The 19496-nt window shown below is 46.6% G+C and overlaps 1 protein-coding gene across 1 annotated transcript in view; it reads right to left on the reverse strand.

The window, feature by feature from the left end:
- Positions 1-541: 541 nt before the first annotated feature.
- Positions 542-19496, reverse strand: part of SLC7A8 (solute carrier family 7 member 8) — a 49055-nt gene continuing 30100 nt past the window's right edge. The window contains exons 5-12 of the mRNA XM_080651279.1: positions 15099-15224; positions 13408-13561; positions 12669-12792; positions 11163-11266; positions 6689-6785; positions 4883-5032; positions 3113-3290; positions 542-2633 (exon numbers count right to left, since the gene is read on the reverse strand). Coding sequence (XP_080507405.1) covers positions 2479-2633; positions 3113-3290; positions 4883-5032; positions 6689-6785; positions 11163-11266; positions 12669-12792; positions 13408-13561; positions 15099-15224 — 1088 coding nt within the window. The 3' untranslated portion in view covers positions 542-2478. The remainder of the gene's footprint in view (positions 2634-3112; positions 3291-4882; positions 5033-6688; positions 6786-11162; positions 11267-12668; positions 12793-13407; positions 13562-15098; positions 15225-19496) is intronic.

Below are 19496 nucleotides of genomic sequence, written 5' to 3' on the forward strand. Positions count from 1 at the left end.
TAGAAATCTTCTTCAGGGGCTCTGTACAGCTAAGTAGACCCCACTTCATCTCCCAGTCTCTCCCATCAAGCCCCTTGGACTCAGCTGGGTGCTCTCCTAAGTCCCCCTCTGTGTCTCTCCACAGGGTCAGGCTGTCCCTTTTTCATTTGGCTCTGGCTGTCCTGGCACCAGAAGCCTTTGATGACTAAGCTGTGGGAACCACTTTTGCCTTCACCTCCCTCCACTCAGCTTGGTGCCCACATTCCCACCTTGGGTAGTGATGAGGTTCTTCCCAGCCTGCTAGTCTGCAGGCTCTCGGCACAGTGTGCAGAGCAAGAACTTAATAACACTTTATGACTTCACAGAAGAAACGAGAGAAGGTTTTTGGTTCAAAATGAGAGGTGGCTGTTTGAAAGTACTAACATTGGGTCCCTGGGACAGAGCGAGGGCCTTCAGGAATGCCATCTTGGAAGGAAACTGGCAACCTCCTGAAGAAGATAGGAATGCCTGGAGACTCCATCTCAGAAGGTCACTGAATTATCAACACCACTCACTTCATTTCCATTAAAAATTTTATTACATCAAAAGGAAAAATCCCAAGCCCTCCACAAAACCAACCAACCAACCAACCAACCAACCAACCCTCTAAAACCTAAACCAACTCAAAGACAAATTATTACCCAGATATAACTAACTCCCTGCTCCCCCAAACAACCTTACATTAAAAAGTCCAAAAGAAATAGATATGCCAGCTTCAAAAATATTTATCCAAAAAGTAAGGCATCCACTTAAAAAAACACACACAACAATAAATTGAAGGTGGGAAGGAGGTTGGAGGAATGAGAAGAAGGAATAAGAGGATGGTCCCCTGACCCTCCAGGGGCCAGCCCCAGTCTGCCTGGAGTCCGCTCAGAGGGACCATAACTCAGACCAAACCTGGCATCTCACCAGGACAGGGTCAGGTAACTGGGCAGGAAGCTAGGAGACAGGAGTGGGCCAAAGGGGCTCCCAGGTGTTCCAGTGTAATCAGATGGGTTAGGGAATTGGGGGCATGGGGGAACTCCTGCTTGGGGATAAAAGGATCCTAGTCCTTAGCACAACAGGTGTGGTGGAAAGGCTCAAGGACTAGGGCAAACACTATCTCCTTCCTTTGGAGCACAGGGAGAGGCAGCCTCTGTCAGTCCTCATACCATGGACACAGGCTTTCCTGAGGACCTCCACAGAGGGCACCTTCGGCCACTGCCTTCTCACCCTGCCCTGGAGGCCATCCAAAGGCAGGACAGTGGTGAGACCCGAATGAGGGAAGGGTTGTTTCAGTTGGGGGAGGAGGGAGGAACTGGCCTTCAGAACACACTTTCTCCCCAGATGGCACCTCTGGGGAGACAGGGAAAGCACCCTCTCTGCTGGGAAAACTTTTCATACCACGTCTGCCCTGAAGGTTAGAAATAAGGGAGTATTTTTAGGTCCAGTTCTTGGATGGGAGGTTACTTAAGGCAGATTTGGCTCAGGTTTCAGGCCTGAAGGGCTTGGGGAACCTTCACACCCAGTCCTAGGTTCAGGAGCCAAGGTCCAGAGAGGAGGAAAAGGGCACGATGGGGGCGCAGGCAGTGCTGGCTGTGTGGTATGTGCTGGGAGCATAGCTGCTGGGTGACAGGGTGACTGTTCCTTCAGGCGGGTGGGGAGGGAGGAGGAGCTGAGCCGCGTTGTCATTAGGAGAGAACTTTCTGGCTTCAGGAAGCTTTGGCACTCAGGTGGGGGCAGGATGCAAGGGACAGGGACAGGGCTGGGTTTCTGCAATCTGAGCCTTTCCCAATCTGTTCTACAGGCCTGGCTGGGGGTCATGGGAGGGACAGTTCCCCTGCTTCATTGGTCCTTAGCTCAGAGGGGGGGTTAGAGGGGGTTGAGTAGGAGGGTGGTAGCGGTGGGAGTAGTGTCCTGAGGAATCTTACTCTGCACAGGGAGCCCATACCGGAGTGGTAGAGGATTGGGGGGAGGAGTGGGGAAGAGGGCAGAGGGATTTATTGGGTCCCTAGTGAAGGGAGGGAATACAGGTCTCTCTAGATGGCTTTTAATGGTAACAGATTTGCTTGAGTCTGTCCCTCCCCAACCTACTCACTGTTGCTTGTTGCTGCCACTTTTCTCAGAGCTGAGGCCGTGGGCTCAAGAATGGAAAGGGGAGGCAGAACTGAACTCAGGCTCCTGAGGAGGCAACCAGGGGGTGGGCCAGGGAGGAGGGTCCGTAGGGCACTCCTGCAGCTCCATTCTTCTCTAACAGCTCTGAACATGGGCAGCCCTGGTTTTGGGCACAGGTTCTGGGGGTGAAGGGATGGTTCTTTGGGTACAAATGTCAGTGTCTTTGTTTATAGTTTCTCACCCCCAGGTCCTGCCCCTGCTTGACAGAAGCAGAGGGGTGTGTGTTGGGGGGCCCCAGGCAAGGAAGGAGGGCAGAAAGGGGGTGAAGGAGGGAGGAGGCAACTGAGAGGGTCCTCAAGGCTGGGGCTATTTCACTGAGTTATTGTCTTTGGAGGCAACGGGTTGGTTGATGGGCTGCCACTGCTCCTCCGTGTCCTCATTTATCATCTCTGTCTCCGAGCTCCCTCCAACATCGGGGTACACAACCACACACATCTTCTGGCTCACCAGGGTTATTAACTCTGTGGGAAGAGGTGATGCAAAAACTAGGTCAGTGCCGAGTGTCCCACCATGCTCTTCCCTGCTCTCCTGTCCCGGCTTTTGCTTTGGCAGAGCCACGCCTGCCTTCAGAGAATTCTCCCTCCAGGAGATGCTCCTCACTCATCTCCTGTGTCTCTGGGCAAGATCCCAGTTTTCCACCATCCCCTTGCCCACTGACTACCAATTCCAGGGTCTCCACTGGTCTCCACCCAGCCCAGAGCAGCTCTTGATAGCGATCAAGTTGCCTATTCATGCAGGCTTAAAGTCTGTGTGGAAATGTCAGTTGTTCTCTCCTCAGAGGTACCTGGGAAGGCACCTGCCCTTTCCTGCCCCCAACTCCTTCCCCAGAGTTCTGTGGCCCAGCCTTGGCCTCCTGATTCTGGTGGAGTTCTCCTGCCAGACTGCTGACCACTCTATCCCAGACCAGGAGGCTCTCTAGCCACCCAGGGCCACAACTCACTGATGAAGTTATTGAAACAGCTGGGCTTGTGTTGCCAATAAACACCCAGGAAATAGACGGGTACTCCTGTCAGCATGATGGCCAGGCCAATGCCACACACTACGGGCTCCGACCACAGGCTGAAGACCAGCAGGAAGGCCCAGAACAGCAAGTAGATGATGGGGAACAGCAGGTTGATCTGTGGAGCAGAGGTGTGGTTAGCTGTGTGGATCCCATGGCCCCAGGATCAGGGCAACCTCCCTCTTCTTCACCCTTAGGGAGCACCTGAGTGCAAAGGCTAGGCTTCACTCAGCTCTGAGGCTCCCACACCCTGAGCTTTGATAGGGCAATGCTGTGTCAACAGATGTTGGTGAACTTGGGCTGTGGGACAAGAAGAGGAGGGGCGACCTAAGGAAGGAACAATCCTCACTGCCTATCTCCTCCCTCCTGGGTAGGATCAATCAAGGCCTTGTCACCTAGGCCAGTGCCTGTGGCAGCCTGAGCAGCCCATGGGGGCTGGGAAGCTTGCTGGTACATTGGTATGGTATATGCTTGCTGAGATGCTAGGGTGGAGGAGAAGTGGAGAAATGAATGAGGGGCAAGGAGGAAATAACCTGGGTCAGTCAGGCTCCTTGCCCCTCGCCCACTTCTAGGCAGGGCCTTCATCTGGGCACATGACAAATAACCATCCCTCTCCAGGATCAGTCCCAATTTGTTTCTCTCAAGCAATACGAAAAGATAAATCTTCCAAGACCCAAGAAATCAGGAAACCTAGCATAGAATAAGGCAGTCTGGGGCCTTTACTTTATTCAGAAAGAAGCACCTCTCTCTGAGCTTCATTCCTTCTTATTAACCACAGGTGGGAGTTCCCAGTGGAGTCTTCATCAAGCCTCTAGATTCAACTGCCTTTCTCCTCCATGTCCTCTCCCCCCAGGGATAAGGCATGTGGTGGGGAGATGGGCTTCTTCTACCTCCTCTTCCTCTAGCAGGCTTTCTAAGAGTGGTAGAAAAGTGGTAGTGGAAAACAGAGATTTGGAGAGCCCTTGATTCTCAGCTGGAAGAATCTTCTAGAAGCATCTAATCTCCCTCTGTTTCCAAAATAGAATTGTTCAAATAATTCAGGGTTATACTCTATTCTTCTAATTTGCAGGAATACCACAGCACGATTGCATATTTCATTCTGAGCAATCTTGTAATTTCCATCACAAAGTTATTTCTTGTATGAATAAATTCAGTGGGTACCCTACTATGTGTAGAGCCACAGTAGTTTAAAAAGGAAGGCTCACTCATGGATGGCTGAAGCAAACTGGGAAGCTTCAAAGAGGAGGAGGTGCTTGAAGCTTATGTGGAAAATGATTAGAATTTGGATAGGCAGATGGGAGGAGGAAGCTCATTCTGGAATAGAAACATAGCACAAGTGGATCTAGCTATCTGGAGGGACAGGGAGGAGACTGGCCAGACTAGAGGGTCCAGGGAAACATTGGAGAGATAAAGGAGCCTTGCACAATCAGGTGGAGTTTAAGACGGTCATAGGAAACAAAGGAATGACTTCATGAAAATAGAATTTAAGCTAACTCATCTTTTCAGCTGCAGTTTGCTCTGATCCTATCCCTAGCAGAGAAAGGAAAGAAATGGCTGACCCATTCACACATGGCTCTGCTTACCAAAGGGTCTGTTAACATCACAGAGATGATCTGTGGTCAGCAGCTGAGAACAGGGTGATTGAAAAATCTGTGCTGCAGCTAGAACCAGAATGGGGCGGGGGGAACCTTCACGGGGAGGTTTTCGCACCTTGATGGGACGGGGGATGTCAGGCTTCTTCCAGCGAAGAACTATCTGTCCAGCAATTGTGACACCGTAGAAGAGATAGTTGATGAAACCCACATAGTTGATGAGTGTGTATATGTCACTGGTGACCAGCATCAGCAGGGTGGAGATGCACTGTGGGGAGTGGGAGAAGCATGTCAGTGATATAAAGGGTATTTGGAGACGGGAGCTGTTTATAGGTCAGGACTCTGCCCTCGCTTCAGGCAGATGGTGCCCTTTCATAAAGGAGGTCTCAAAACAGAAAGTGTATAACCTACCCTAGAAACCCAGGTCATTGCTAACATCTTCATTGCCAGGAAGTTCTTTTCGACTGCAGGGATGATAATCCAAATACTTAATTATTGGTGTGGCATGGGCACTAACCAGCCAGAATAGAATTTGGCCAAAAATAACTGGATTGGCCACACGGATGGCACCTGGTTCCATGTCCACCCTAGTCTGACTTATATTTCTTCCTTGGGTATATCTCTAATTAATTTCACTTTATCATTTTAGGGAAGATTGTTGACTGCAGATTAAGGCTTTATCTTGCCTTTATCATCCTCTTCTCCTGTCTGAGTCATCTAATTTATTTTTCCTTCCTTTTCTTTCTTTTTAAATATCATAAACAGTTACAGCACTTATTAAGTGCCAGGCTCTATTCTTCACGTTCTACAAATAGTAACTTGTTTAACTCTCATAACATCCCTGTGAAGTTTTCTTGATAGAATCTACTTTCCAACTTCAAAATAATTTCAGTGGCTCTCAGAACAATGTTCTTCACCTGCCCCTTAATATGTTACGGCCAATAGAAGGTTCAGTTTTCCTGTGAGATCTGAGGTGAAAATAATTCAGAAGATTTTAATGAATAAATAAGCCAGATTCTTACTGTACTTGCCTTGTAGTTATGGTGCTGCACCAGTGGCTTAAACTGAAAAAAGTCTGTGGCCCGCTGGGAATATTGAGTTTTCTCCAGCCACCTTTCACAACTAACCAATCGTGATGACCTTCCTCCTGTGCCCAATATTCTGAAATTCCCCCGAATGTTATACAACAAATGCCCTTGACTCCCAGAAGCTCTACTATCCTAGTCAAACAGCTTCTCTGGTGGACCACAGTAATTTCCAATATTTTATTCAGGATCCAGAAGGAAAAAAAAGAACTTATAAGGCTCACGGGGATAAATCTTTGTTCCTTCTTTTTTGCTCTCTCTAAAGGATTCTACTCTGGGGTCATTTTACTCCCATTTTTTCCCCCCACCCCAAGTTTCCTTTTCTTCATATTCAGTGTACCAGTCTTCCTTTCTTTATTTTTCTTATTGGTGTACTCTTAACACTGAATTTGTTTCAGTGATATTTCCCAAGAGACTAGCAGAGCCTCCTGAGGCAAGAAGATCAATGGGGAGGGGTGGGAGTGTGTGGTGATCAGCTGGGAGCAGAGGCACAACGTGGCAACCCTGTGGGCAACAGGTGCAGAGGAGAGCCAATAAATACGTTTCTTTGGGAGGTTATAAAAACTTGAGGAAGTCACTTCATTCTTACCCCAAAAGATGGGAGAATGGAAATGACCTGGCCTGAGAGCCTTAAAGTCTTGCACGACTCAGGTTCTTCTCTTGCTATATCTCTTGATATTAGTAAAGCGTGTGCATACAATTGCCAGACTATCTAGGACCAGTGAAACCTAGGAACAGAGGAAGGGTTACAGGGGTGTGTATGGGAGTGTGAACTCCCAGCTTAGAGCAAGCATGAGGGGAAGGGTGTGTGTAGGACTGGCAGAAGGAAGGGCCCTTACTGTGAAGAGCAAGGCTGGGATGGGGGTGCAGCGCTTCACATGGATCATGGCCAGCACGCTGGGAAGATGGCCCTCCCTGGCTCCAGCAAAGAACAGCCTGGCAGAGAGAAAAGCAGATCAGCCTGGGACAGCCCTCGGACTACAAAAGGAAGCTCCCTCCCCAGACCAGGCTCCCTCATCCATGCCCCCGCTCTTCCCACGCAGGAGCATCACCCCTCCAAACAGATAACCATCTTCCCATGCACATCCTCCAGCCCACTAGTCACAGGACCCACAATCCCAAATGCAGATGCAGGCAAACTGGAAACAGCCCATGGATAAGTGGATGGATCCTGGGTGTGTGGAGACCCTGAGTGTGGCCTGGGTGGCTTGGGGTTACTGATGATTGTGCTGTCACTCTGTGGGTCTCTCTTCATGCTAGAGTGCGGTTGTGGGAGTGCTTCTCTCCTTTGCCTACGGCCTTAATCCCATAAAAAATGTACCTTCTGGCCAAAACCGGTTTGGCTCAGTGGATAGAGCGTCAGCCTGCGGACTGAAAGGTCCCAGGTTCGATTCCGGTCAAGGGCACGTACCTTGGTTGCGGGCACATCCCCAGTAGGAGGTGTGCAGGAGGCAGCTGATCGATGTTTCTCTCTCATTGATGTTTCTAGCTCTCTATCCCTCTCCCTTCCTCTCTGTAAAATACCAATAAAATATATTTTAAAAAAAAATGTACCTTCTGTATCCTCAAAAAATACATGGGGGTTGAACTGTACAAGGAAGGCCTTAAAAACATTCTTATCCTAGTCAGAAAGTAGTTATGTCTGCGGTGGGAATACGTGGTGGGCCAGAAAGGGACACATGGGTACTTCGGGATGTGTGATGTCCTAGAGCTTGTAGATGGTGGTCATAAGTCTGTCTACAATTATTGAAACTCATCCATCTGAACATCCATCCATCTATGGTCTGTGTATTTTATTGTATGTAAATTGTACCTAAAATTTTATATCTTTAAGCTCCTTATTCTATTCCCAAAAAGCCATCCTAAGGAAATGAATAGAGAGTTAGTGAAAGGTGCATATACAAAGATATTCTGATAATAAAAAAAAAGGAAATATCCTAAATGCCTACAAGTAGGAGATTGATAACATTATGGTATATCCATAGGATGGAATATTATGCATTCATAACAATGTTATAGAAACGAAACTGATTACACCCAAAGCCAGTTAGGCTGACCGGATAGAGTGTTGGTCTGCAGACCAATGGGTTCCAGGTTCCATTCTGGTTAAGGACATGTACCTTGGTTGCAGGCTCCTCCCCTGCCCGGGCCCTGGTAGGGGCTCGTGCACGAGGCAACCAATCAATGTGTTTCTCTCACATAGATGTTCCTCTCTGTCTTTCCCTCTCTCTTACACTCTCTCTAAAAGTCAGTGGAAAAATATCCTCAGATGAAGATTAACCAAAACAAACAAACAAACAAAAAAAAACAAAACCTGGTTACATGAAACATGCTCACAATATAATGGTAAATGAAAAAAGCAGATGATTCCATATTTTATGATTCCAATTAATTGAAAAATTATTTATGGGGCATGTACAAAGATATATGATTATGCCAACTATTTATTTCTAGGTAGTGGGATTATAAGTAATTTAAATTTTCTTCCTTAGATGTTATAGAAGCAATTTTAAAATTCTAAAATAAACAAAAAAATTTGCAATCAGAATAAACATTATATTTTAACTTAAAAAAAATTAAACTTTTTATTTTAAGACTAGAGGCCCAGTGCACGAAATTCGTGCATGGGGGGGGGGTGTCCCTCAGCCCAACCTGAACCCTCTCCAATCTGGGACTCCTCCGAGGATGTCTGACTGCCGGACATCCCTCTCACAATCTGGGACTGCTGTCTCCCACCGCTTGCCTGCCTGCCAGCCTGATCACCCAATAACCACTCCCCTGCCAGCCTGATCGAAGCCTAACTGCTCCCCTGCCAATCTGGTCACCCCTAAGTGCCCTCCCCTGCTGACCTGATTGTCCCTAACAGCCTCTGCCTCGGCCCCCACCACCGTGGCTTTGTCCAGAAGGACGTCCGAAAGATGTCTGGTCTAATTAGCATATTATCCTTTTATTAGTATAATTATAGATTTTCATGCAATTGTAAGAAATAATATAGAGCAATCTTACATATCCTTTACCCAGTTTTTCCCATTGATAACATATTGCAAAACTATAGTATAATATTAAGATCAAGATATTGATGTATTAGAGTTATTTATAAAAAGAGGAATTTTAACATAAAAAGCAGGCCTTCTTCCCCTTTCCTCTCTGGAAATAAAAGAGAATACTATAAACTATTAGGAGTCATTTACATATTAGTGTGAATTATACCACTTTATTTTAAAATTGATTTCAGAGAGGAAGAGAGAGGGAGAGAGAGATAGAAACATCAGTGATACGAGAGAATCATTGATTGGCTGCCCCCTGCATACCCCACACTGGGGATTGAGCCCGCAACCCGGGCATGTGCCCTTGACCGGAATCGAACCCGGGACTCTTCAGTCTGCAGGCCAATACTCTGTCCACTGAGCCAAACTGGCTAGGGCCACTTTTCCTTTTTTTCTAGGATTTTGTAGGGAAAGGAGTGCCTAAGGGGTAAGAGGAAGGGGCGGGTGTGATGGAGACAGAAATGCACAGAACCAGCACACTGGGTATTCTGAAGAGAACAGTCATTTACTTTGTAATTTGTGTATGGGGGAGAGTGAAGCTAAAAGCAGTAGCTCATCAGAAGTGTGGGAGTCAATTATGGTCCCAAGTACCCAAATGCATCACCATCAGTTGCAATCATTAAATGCCTAGGCCAGTGTCACCAGTTTCATGCAACCACGTGGCATTGGCCCTCTACAATGCAGCCTCATGCACCCAACTGAGTCCCAGATGCTCTGCGGGCCTCATCATGCACATAGCCAGGGTCCCACATTCAGATCCCTCCTCCATAGGCAGCCAGGACCAAGTGGGGTTGTCCAGATCCAATAGTATTTGTAAGTGGTGTCAAGTTCACAAGAAGCAATCCTTGCCCAGCTAGCTGACAACGGAGGAGACAATGACAGTAAGCATGACACACACCCACACACACTCATACTCCTCAGGAAGGATCATCTTCTCCATACCCCAAAACACAAAAGAGTAAGAGAAAGAGAGAAGGAGGGAAAGAGGAGGAAGAAAGGAAGGAAGGAACTGGAAGATGAGCAGAGGAGGCCTGGTGGGTAAGCCGTGCCTCTGAATCAGAGGCTGATCACACCAGGCCACATCTCCTGCATGCACACACAGCTGTACCACATGCACGCAGACCACTGCTTGGCCTGCCTGAGGGACAAACCCCACTCTAAAGTGACTGTAGCCAGTCCCTCTCCTCCAATAGATCCCAGAGAGCCTCATGGGTCATTGCTCTTCCACCGCTCGCCCTTGGCTGGGGCCTCCAGGTGGCCACTGCTCCTGTGTAACACGCACAGGATGTGTCATAGGGTCCAGGGGAACAGGGGATACCCACACTCCCTTTTTCCTGCCTGGATCCTGAAAACATGGCACTTCTTTGTCATTTCACGGGAACTCCTCTCTGATGAGATGGGTGGCTTTAGAAATAGCTGAACTCAGGGACTTACTCATTTGGCTGTATCTTTTGAGTAGGACTGTGCCCCGAGTGCAGAGGGGCTTTCTAAGAACTCTGGGAAGACCCCTTGAACTACACTAATGGGATTTATCCAACATCTGCTGTTCTCAGCAGATATATGAAGGTGGGAGATGGGGACTCCTGGGCCCACTCCTGGCTTCCCTGAGAGGGATGAGGGATGTAGCTTTAGACAAATGCTTTCTTTTCACTCTTTCGCAGCCCTCTTGCTTCACATGAGTGAGTCCACTTGAGTCTCAGGGGTGGCCAATCGAAGACCTCCCACAGCTGCATGTCTGTGGAGCAGAGAGGAGCCTGTGCCCACAGGGCATTCAAAGATGTTCCCATCCCACTTGTAGACTGATCCCAGAACTTTCCTGGGAGGCCAGTCCAGAGGCCCCAGGCACAGGTCCCTCCTGATCCCTTTCAGAGTGTGGTTCCTTTCTAGCCAGCACAGCCTGTTTCCAGAAGGGTAGAAAAGGGGCTCTGGAGACAGTCCTACTACCAATTGCAGTCCCTGACCTGGGACTGCGTCAGGCAGCCTGGGCCTCCTCAGCCTCCTGCTCCTACTGAAATGAGGTGGGATGGGGCTTTTCACCACTACATGTGAAGGCACATACATCATAGGTAACCACATGAGCAGCATACACCTCTCCGCGTCTACACTGATACACACATGCCCTCACGTGAGCAATCACCCCCTGCAAGGTCACTGCCCAGGTGTCCACACAGACCCTGCTGACAGAGACAAGCCCCCCTACATATACACAGAGCAATATGCACAGCAGTGTGGCCTCTGGCCCTGAATGGACCTGTACAGCACTCACCGGGAGGAGGTGAAGAGAGACCCATTGACTCCTCCAAATGTGGACAGGGCAACAGAAATGGGCATGATCCAGGCCATGACCCCCAGGAGCTTCTCTCCAAAAGTCTATGAGAGAAAACAAGGGATGAGCAGAAAAGGAGAGGTTATAACTCTGCACCTGTGCGTCACTGCTAGGAATGCTCCCTCCCAGGTCCACCCTTACCGAGTCTCTAACTAAGCTCCTGAGAGGAGGGATGGTGTTCGTGCCCTGTCCCCCATCCTACACCACCACTTCCCACAGAGACCACTACACAGCAGGGAATCAATAACTGTTTTGGGCTAGCTAGCTGAAGGGAGCAGTGTTTGGTAATAATACCAATATTAATAATGCTAATAATGAACTAACACTTGTTATCCTTGATTTATGGATAAAGAAATTGAGGCACAAAGCAATTCAGTAGATTGCCTAAGATTATACACCCAGGACTGGACACTAGCCATGTGAATTCAGGCCTCACTACATTGTACATTGGTGAGTCAGGCTGGTTGTGGCTCCAATCTCAGCCCAAGATTTACGAGCGATAAGACCTTGAGCAAGGTTCTTAATTTTTGAGCCTCAGTTTTCCCATCTGTAATTCATAGGGTAAGAATTTCTAAATTCATAGAAACAAATTATATTAGGGGAAATGATAAGAAGAGGCTATTATGTAGATTGAGAAAGAAAAGGTGGTGAAACTATAGACTAGTCTTCATGTATGGAAGGAATATAAAATATCAGGGGACCAGTGTTTCTATATTTTCTGAGCCAAGTACACACTTGATTTAATAGCATATTATGAGGAGTGGTTGTTTAAAATAGCTGTCCTGCTGGGAAGGCTAGTCTTGGAACACCCTTTAGTCTTCAATGAGACAAATGATGACATTGTTTGGCAGGGAGAGATCATGGCCCAGGTGAAGCCAGGTGAGGGAGCAGCATGTCTCCTAGGTCTTTCCTGGATATCAAGGACCCCAAAGCTTTGGACCTGCATGATCTCTTTCCCCAAGAACACAATCCATCCTACTTCCTAATCGTTCACTGGCACACACTTTTCCCTAATGAGTGAAGGAGTCAGATTGCATGCTTTCCTGAAGTGCAAATGGAGGCAGAGAGAAATGGCATGTCTTGTGCAAGACTGCATCTTTCTGGGGAGAAGCCTGTTTCCTTTATACAATCATCACATTTAGAGTTTAAAGTGCCCTAGATCAGGAGTCAGCAAACTTTTTCTGTAAAGGGTCAGATAGTAAATAATTCGGCTTTGTAGGCCATATAGTCTCTGTGGTAACTACTCAGCTCTGCCATTGTGGCTCTTCTAGGTACAGCGTGGCCATCAGCTTGCTTCTGGGCACTTGAAGGTGTGGTTTCTGCCCTAAGGACTTGGGATGACTTCCAATTCCACAAATCCATGGATCAGGGGGTAGTGGGGGTAGCTCAGCAGGCAAATCTATGTCAGCCTTCCTGGTTTGAGGGACCGTGAGTTTGATTTCTTACCACAGCGACTGCATTCGATGCCAGCAGCTCCTGGGGGGACATTGCAGTGACATAAGCGACATTGGCAAAGACATACACAAATGTGACCAGTGGGATGGAGATGAAGATGGCTCTGGGAAGGTTCCTGTAGAGGGAGAGGAGGTGAGAGGGGGAAGGCCTGGCACCTGGGACCATCTGCCTCGTCATGAGGTCCAGGGAGTGCCTTCTGTTTTGCTGCATGAAGCTGACCTTGCAGCCTTCTGTGTTGTTTCCTCCTCTTGAAGGGGTGGGGAGAGGAATTTATCTCAATATGGGCACGATAATTTAAAGGAAATGAAACAGCTTAGGCTGGAAATACATTCCGCGCCTATTGATTTTTTTATTGACCAGAATCTCCACAATGCACCCCTTCCCCTGCCTCAAGACACAAAGACCCACCTGTCCCAAAACAGGTGAGTAAGATGCCTGGAAACCACTCAGGGCACATTTCATTCTCTAAGGCAATAGTGCTATCTCAGCACCATTTCAGCCTTTAACCTACTCTGGTAGAGTTACCAGGTCATTTTTCTTCTCCTGGCAGATTGAGTGGCAAGTGGTCTAAGTTCCTGGGAAATGAACTGTTTCTTCAGGATATACCAGGTCATAGTCAGAACTGGGGCTGGGAGGAGAATTGGGTAGTGGACACCTGTTTCCCTTTTTCCAGTAGCAGGTGCCTCGGCCTTTCCAGGGAGAAAGGAAGAGCTGGGCTATTTCAACTCACTTGTAGGGATCAACAAGTTCCTCAGTCACGTAATTAAGGAAGTTCCAGCCTCCGTAGGCAAAGGAGCCCTGAAGGAAAGCCAGTGCAATGAGGCCAATGCTTGGTTCTTGGAAATTCTCAAATGCATTCTTTGGCTCCAGCCAGAAGTATTCTCCTGTGGACACAAGGGGCAGGAGGCTGCTCAGCGAGACCAGTCAGAGGCCTGGCAGCCACTGGCCTCCCTGGTCTGTTCTCCACCACTCCCTGCAGTGATGATCCAGTTCTTTGTCTTGTCTCCAGTAAGCCTCATGAATTGGAGAAGTGGGACCAATAGGAGGAGGGAAATATGGCTTGAGGACCTCCCAAACCTGTTAACCATTAGTTCAATGGGGGCTCAGATTCAAAGCACAGTTCTGAATGTCCTTTTTTTTTTTTTTTACAAGGCCAAGGTACTTGGAAGGAAAGGCCAAGGGAAGGTCACTGGGAGGGCAAAGTAACTTGGGGGACTAGCAGGGTAAATGGGAGCTGGCCTGCTGGGATTTGGAGAGGCAGGATTAGAGCCTGTGGCAGTCTCCTGAGCATTTTCCTTCATACTTAAATTTATACATTTTCATGAAGGAAGCGTCAAGAACAACAAACATTCAAACATAAGCTTCCATAATGCTATATTAGCTCAAACCTGTTCTGCTTTCTTTGTCAATCTCCATCTGTCTCTAAGGTGTGTGTTTGGTCTCCCTTTTCATGGCATAGATTTGCTGAGGACAGGGACCTCAGCCAAGAGTTTATACATTTCCTTTCCATCCTTTAGCACAGTGTCCTGCACACAGAGGTCCCTCCAGAAAGGTTGCTGACTGAGGTTGTAGTGAGACACAGAGTAACTGCTCATACTTTACTTATTCATTTGTAATCTGGCATTGGGACAGTAAATAAGGAGATTAGAGTGATCAGGAGAAAGCATTGGGACCAGCTTAGGAGGGACTCTATTTTGAAAATATAGCACAGTGATTTCCTTAAGTCTAAATTCCTGAAAACAATATAACCTGCTAAAGAACTTAATCCAACTGATTAAAATAATCATGGACATTTTATATAGCAGAACCTTAATTATGTTTCCTGGAGTGAAAATCCAGGCACCCACACTGCCTTCGGGGCTTGTGGGCAGATGGGAGGTCTCCTGCTTGTCATCTGACTTTCTCCAGGAGGCAGTGACACTGGGCAGAGCCTTGTGGTGCTACGGATCCCATGGAAACCAAATACAGACTGGGGCTTGAAAAGGACCAAATCCAGTGGGGAATGTTGGCAAGGGCCCCAGGAATGTAGAGCTCTCTCTTGTAGAGATCATGAGTAATTTAAAAACATATAAAATCTCCTCCTCTGTCCCCCCATTTTAAGATATGGATAAGATACAATATAAGATGCAGGTAGCTTCCCTGGGGTTGGGGTGAGAGGGCAATAGGAGTCCAGAGATCTGGGGTCTTCAGAGTCATGAGGTCAGCATGGGAAGACTGAATCTGCTAACAGGCAAGACACGTTCTACTTCCTGTGGAAAATGGTTTCTCTTCCCCTTTGTCAAGCAAGTGAGAAAGGGAAGTCATTTAAGGCCAGAATTGGGAAATCTCAGGGTGTGCACTCACCCAAAGACAGTATGAGGGGGTGTGTACATTCAAGGGGTGGAAAGTTGGGCAGGGCCCCGTGGTTTCAATGACACTCACCTTTGCAGATCTGTACAACCCCCATGATGATGATCAGGGCCAGGGCCAGGAGCTTCCCAGCTGTGAAAATATCTTGAACCCTGGTGGCCCACCGCACACTGGAGCAGTTAACCCATGTGAGGAGCACTAAAATGAAAGACCCCAAACATACCATCAGGGGCCATAATGAAGCTGCAGGACACTCTCTGCACAGAAGCAGAAATGCTCTTTGCTCCTAATGATGGAATTGTAGTAAACGAGCCAAATCTGCAAGCTCAGCCCCAGTGTCCAGAAACTTTGGCTAGGTTAGTAGGTTATGAATGGGGATTACATGTCACAAATTAGAGCTTGGTCAGAATATGCCCTGCCCAGGTCTGGGAGCCAGAAGTAGGCATGGAAGAGTGGACACTGGCTTTGGAGGGGGAAATCAGCAGCTGATCAGGGCACCATTGTAGGTTTTGTTTTCAAGCCATTGTATATTCAAGGAGCATTCTGAGCAGCTGGTGGGATCCTCGATGTCATCTTTCTGAGCCTGGTTTTGGGGCAACAGAGGTTTAGGGGAATTGTTTGTTACTTAGGTTTATCAAGGCATTACACATATAGAATACAATTCATTTTTAAGTGTACAATTTGATGAGAGTTGATAAATGTATTCAGTTATTTAATCACTACCGCACTTTCTATTTCTAACACTCCAATGAGTTCTCTTGTATGTTGTGTTTCTTTGACGTCAGTCCCTTCCCCTACTGGCAATCACTAATTTAATTTCTGACCCTATAGTTTTGCTTTGTCCAGAATGTCACATAAATGGGATCATACAATGTGTAGCCTCGTGTCTGGCTCCTTTCACTTATCATGCTTTTGAGATCCATTCATGTCGCTATATATATTAGTTTGTTCCTTTTTATTGTCAAGTAGTATTCTGTTGAATAAATGTATCAGTTTGATTTTCCACTTGGCAGCTGTTGGACATTAGGGTTGCTTCCAATTTTGGGTTATTATTAATAAAGCTGCTATGAACACTTGCACAGAAATCTTTAAGTAGATTGTAGAGGTCTTTGAATGGGGTTTTCATTTCTCTCAAGTAAATACACAGGAGTGGGATTCTGGGTTATATGTTAAATGTTATCAGACTTTGTAAGAAACTCCCAAACTGTTTTTCTAAAGTGGCTGCATCATTTTGCATTTCCAACAGCAATGTGTGCAAGATCCTATTGATCTACATCTTTGCCAGTATTTTCTACTGTCGGCTTTAAAAGTCTGGCTATTCTAATAGGTGTTAAGTGGCATTTTGTTATAGTTTTGTTTTTTTATTGTCTAAAGTTTTACATATGTCTCCTTTTTCCCCCATTGACGCCCCCCCCCCCCAGCCATTCCCACTCCCGAGGGCAAGCCCCCATTGCCCCAGTGTCTGTGTCCATTGGTTAAGCTAATATGCATGCATACGAGTCCTTTGGTTGATCTCTAACTCCCCACACCTCCCCTGCCATTTGTCTCTGGATCTATTTTTGTTCATCAGTTTATGTTGATCATTATATCCCACATATGAGTGAAATCATGTGATATTTATCTTTCTCTGACTGGCTTATTTCGCTTAGCGTAATGCTCTCCAGTTCCATCCATGCTGTTGCAAATGGTAAAAGTTCCTTCTTTTTTATTTATTTTATTAAAAAAATATTTTTATTGATTTCAGAGAGGAAGGGAGAGGGAGAGAGAGAAACATCAATGATGGGAGAGAATCATTGATCAGTTGCCTTCTGCATGACCCCTACTGGGGATTGAGCCTGCAACCCAGGCATGTGTCCTTGACCAGAATTGAACCCGGGACCCTTCAGTCCCCAGGCTGATGCTCTATCCACTGAGCCAAACTAGCTAGGCTCCTTCTTTTTTTATAGCGGTGTAGTATTCCATTGTGTAGATGTACCACAGGTTTTTAATCCACTCATCTGCTGATGGGCACTTAGTTGTTATAGTTTTGACTTGCCTTTCCCTAGTGACTAATGATGTTGAACATGTTTTCCTGTGTTTCTTCCCAATATCCCTATATCTTCTTGGGGCGCATGGGGGACTTTTAATCTGCCTCTTTTCCTAGGAGTCATAGGCCCTCACAGAGATCCCAAGAATGTGTAACCTCCAGGGCTGCAGGAGAGCTCAGGCTGAGTGCTACAATGGAGGGGCCCTCTGTTTTACCATCACAGTCCCTAAGTAAGCCACAGGAGCCCTGTGATACAGGAACAGGAGTCTCAATCAACCTCCTGGTGGTTATGAAGTGCTTGAGAATAAAGGGGAAAAAGTTAAAATCCTTTTCCTCTCCCTCTGAAACAGTGACCAGGATGCCCCCTAGTTCTCCAAGGGTACAAGTCATATGTGTAAAAGCACAAGATTCTTTCTCTTTCTTCAAGCCACTATCCAGGCCTGATTTCACATATACAGCTGATCAAGTTCTAGCAATAGCTTATCCTGAAAGTGTGCATTTACTTTTCAAATATTTTCCAACCTTGATTCTGAGAACATTTTGGCAGAGTAAGGACCTGACATTATTCTTCTGTAAGCTTCTTCCTTATGCTGTCTCTACCTGGCAAACTCCTCATCTTTCAAGATCCAGCTCAAATGTCACTTGTTCTGTGAGTCGTCATTATTTTACTTATTCCTGACAATGTGCCTGCTAGGTAAGATTTATCAACTGCATTTTATAGACAAGGACCAAAGTTTGTCCCTCTGCTGTTCCCCCAGACCACTCTGTTTATATATAATTTTGGCACTTGTTTCTTTTATTTTAAAAAAAATGTTATTTTATTGATTTTTTACAGAGTGGAAGGGAGAGGGATAGAGAGTTAGAAACATCAATGAGACAGAAACATCGATCAGCTGCCTCCTGCACACTACCCACTGGGGATGTGCCCGCAACCAAGGTACATGCCCTTGACCGGAATCGAACCCAAGACCCTTCAGTCCGCATGCCAACGCTCTATCCACTGAGCCAAACTGGTTAGGGTGGCACTTACTTCTTTATATTATAATGATGTTTCTGTTTCTCTGTCTCCTTGTAGACTAGGAGGGCAGGGACTGTGACTTTTTCATGTTTTTAATCCCAGGGCATATTACTGATGCCTGCAGCTGGTAGGTGCTCAGCAAATATTTGATACTTGAATAAAGAAAATGTCTCAATTCATTAGCCCTCCAATCTCATCACAGTCCATGCATTTCACAATGCACACTAATCCCCCTGCTCTCCAGGAAACTCATCAAAAGGAGACACAATCCTCAGTTGGTTTCACAGAGCCAAAGAGCAAGAGGAAACTTGACTTCAAGAGCAGAAGCTCTGAACTCCTCATGGAGCTGTTATCTAAGATAGTGTCATATAAGGAGAACCAACGCATGCTGCTGGAGGAAGGATTTTAAGCGCCTGAACAGGGAGAGCATTTTGTAAATACTTGAATTTTCCAGATGGACTGGGGTGTCCTGATAAATACACATTTGGTTTATCTTACTCAATTCAGTAAGGTTTTCAGGATCACATGTCTCATGACAATCCAACCCAAATCACTCTAAATAACTGGGTTTCTTCCTAGGGCTCTGAGTCATGCTAGGGATGAGGTTGGGCCCCTGGGTTCCAGGAGTTCAGCAGATATAAGTAATAATGACTAAAAAATAAAGAAGATTGATTTATGAAAGAAAGGAAGTTTAGAACATAAAACCCATGCATGTGGCTCAGGGATAGGTAAGGGTTATAGAACAAGGGGCAGAGAAGAAAATTATTCTCCACCAATGGGAGGAGCGGGAGGGCAAGGATGTGCCAAGAAAGTTCATGGAGGGAAATAAGGACAGAGCAGGACAACTAAGCAGAAGGGGAATGTGGCCGTTTTCCCATGTGCAGGGATAGAAAACACAAAATCATTTCCTTGTTAAGGCAGTGGTCAGCAAACTGCGGCTCGCGAGCCACATGCGGCTCTTTGGCCCCTTGAGTGTGGCTCTTCCACAAAATACCACAGCCTGGGTGAGTCTAATTTGAAGAAGTGGCGTTAGAAGAAGTTTAAGTTTAAAAAATTTGGCTCTCAAAAGAAATTTCAATCATTGTAATGTTGATATTTGGCTCTGTTGACTAATGAGTTTGCCGACCACTGTGTTAAGGCAACCAGAAAGACTCCTTCGAAAGGTCAGCTCCACAGTACCCTGGGAGGATCAGAGATGTTTGAAAGAAGGGACATTTGTCAAACAAACTTGAGGTATGTGTCTTCTGTCCTGCTTATCGCCACAACTTCACAAGAACCCAGTCCTTGGCTAATATTTAACTTTTCCCCTTTACAGGGATCTTTCAGAAATAAAAAGAGAATTCCTGAGAATGAGGTGGAGAGACAGGCTGCCTGTGACACTAATCCCCTTGGAACAATGGCTGTAAGCTTTGCGTGACCCTTCACC

Source organism: Plecotus auritus, assembly GCF_963455305.1.
Source record: "Plecotus auritus genome assembly, chromosome: 1".
NCBI lineage: Eukaryota > Metazoa > Chordata > Mammalia > Chiroptera > Vespertilionidae > Plecotus > Plecotus auritus.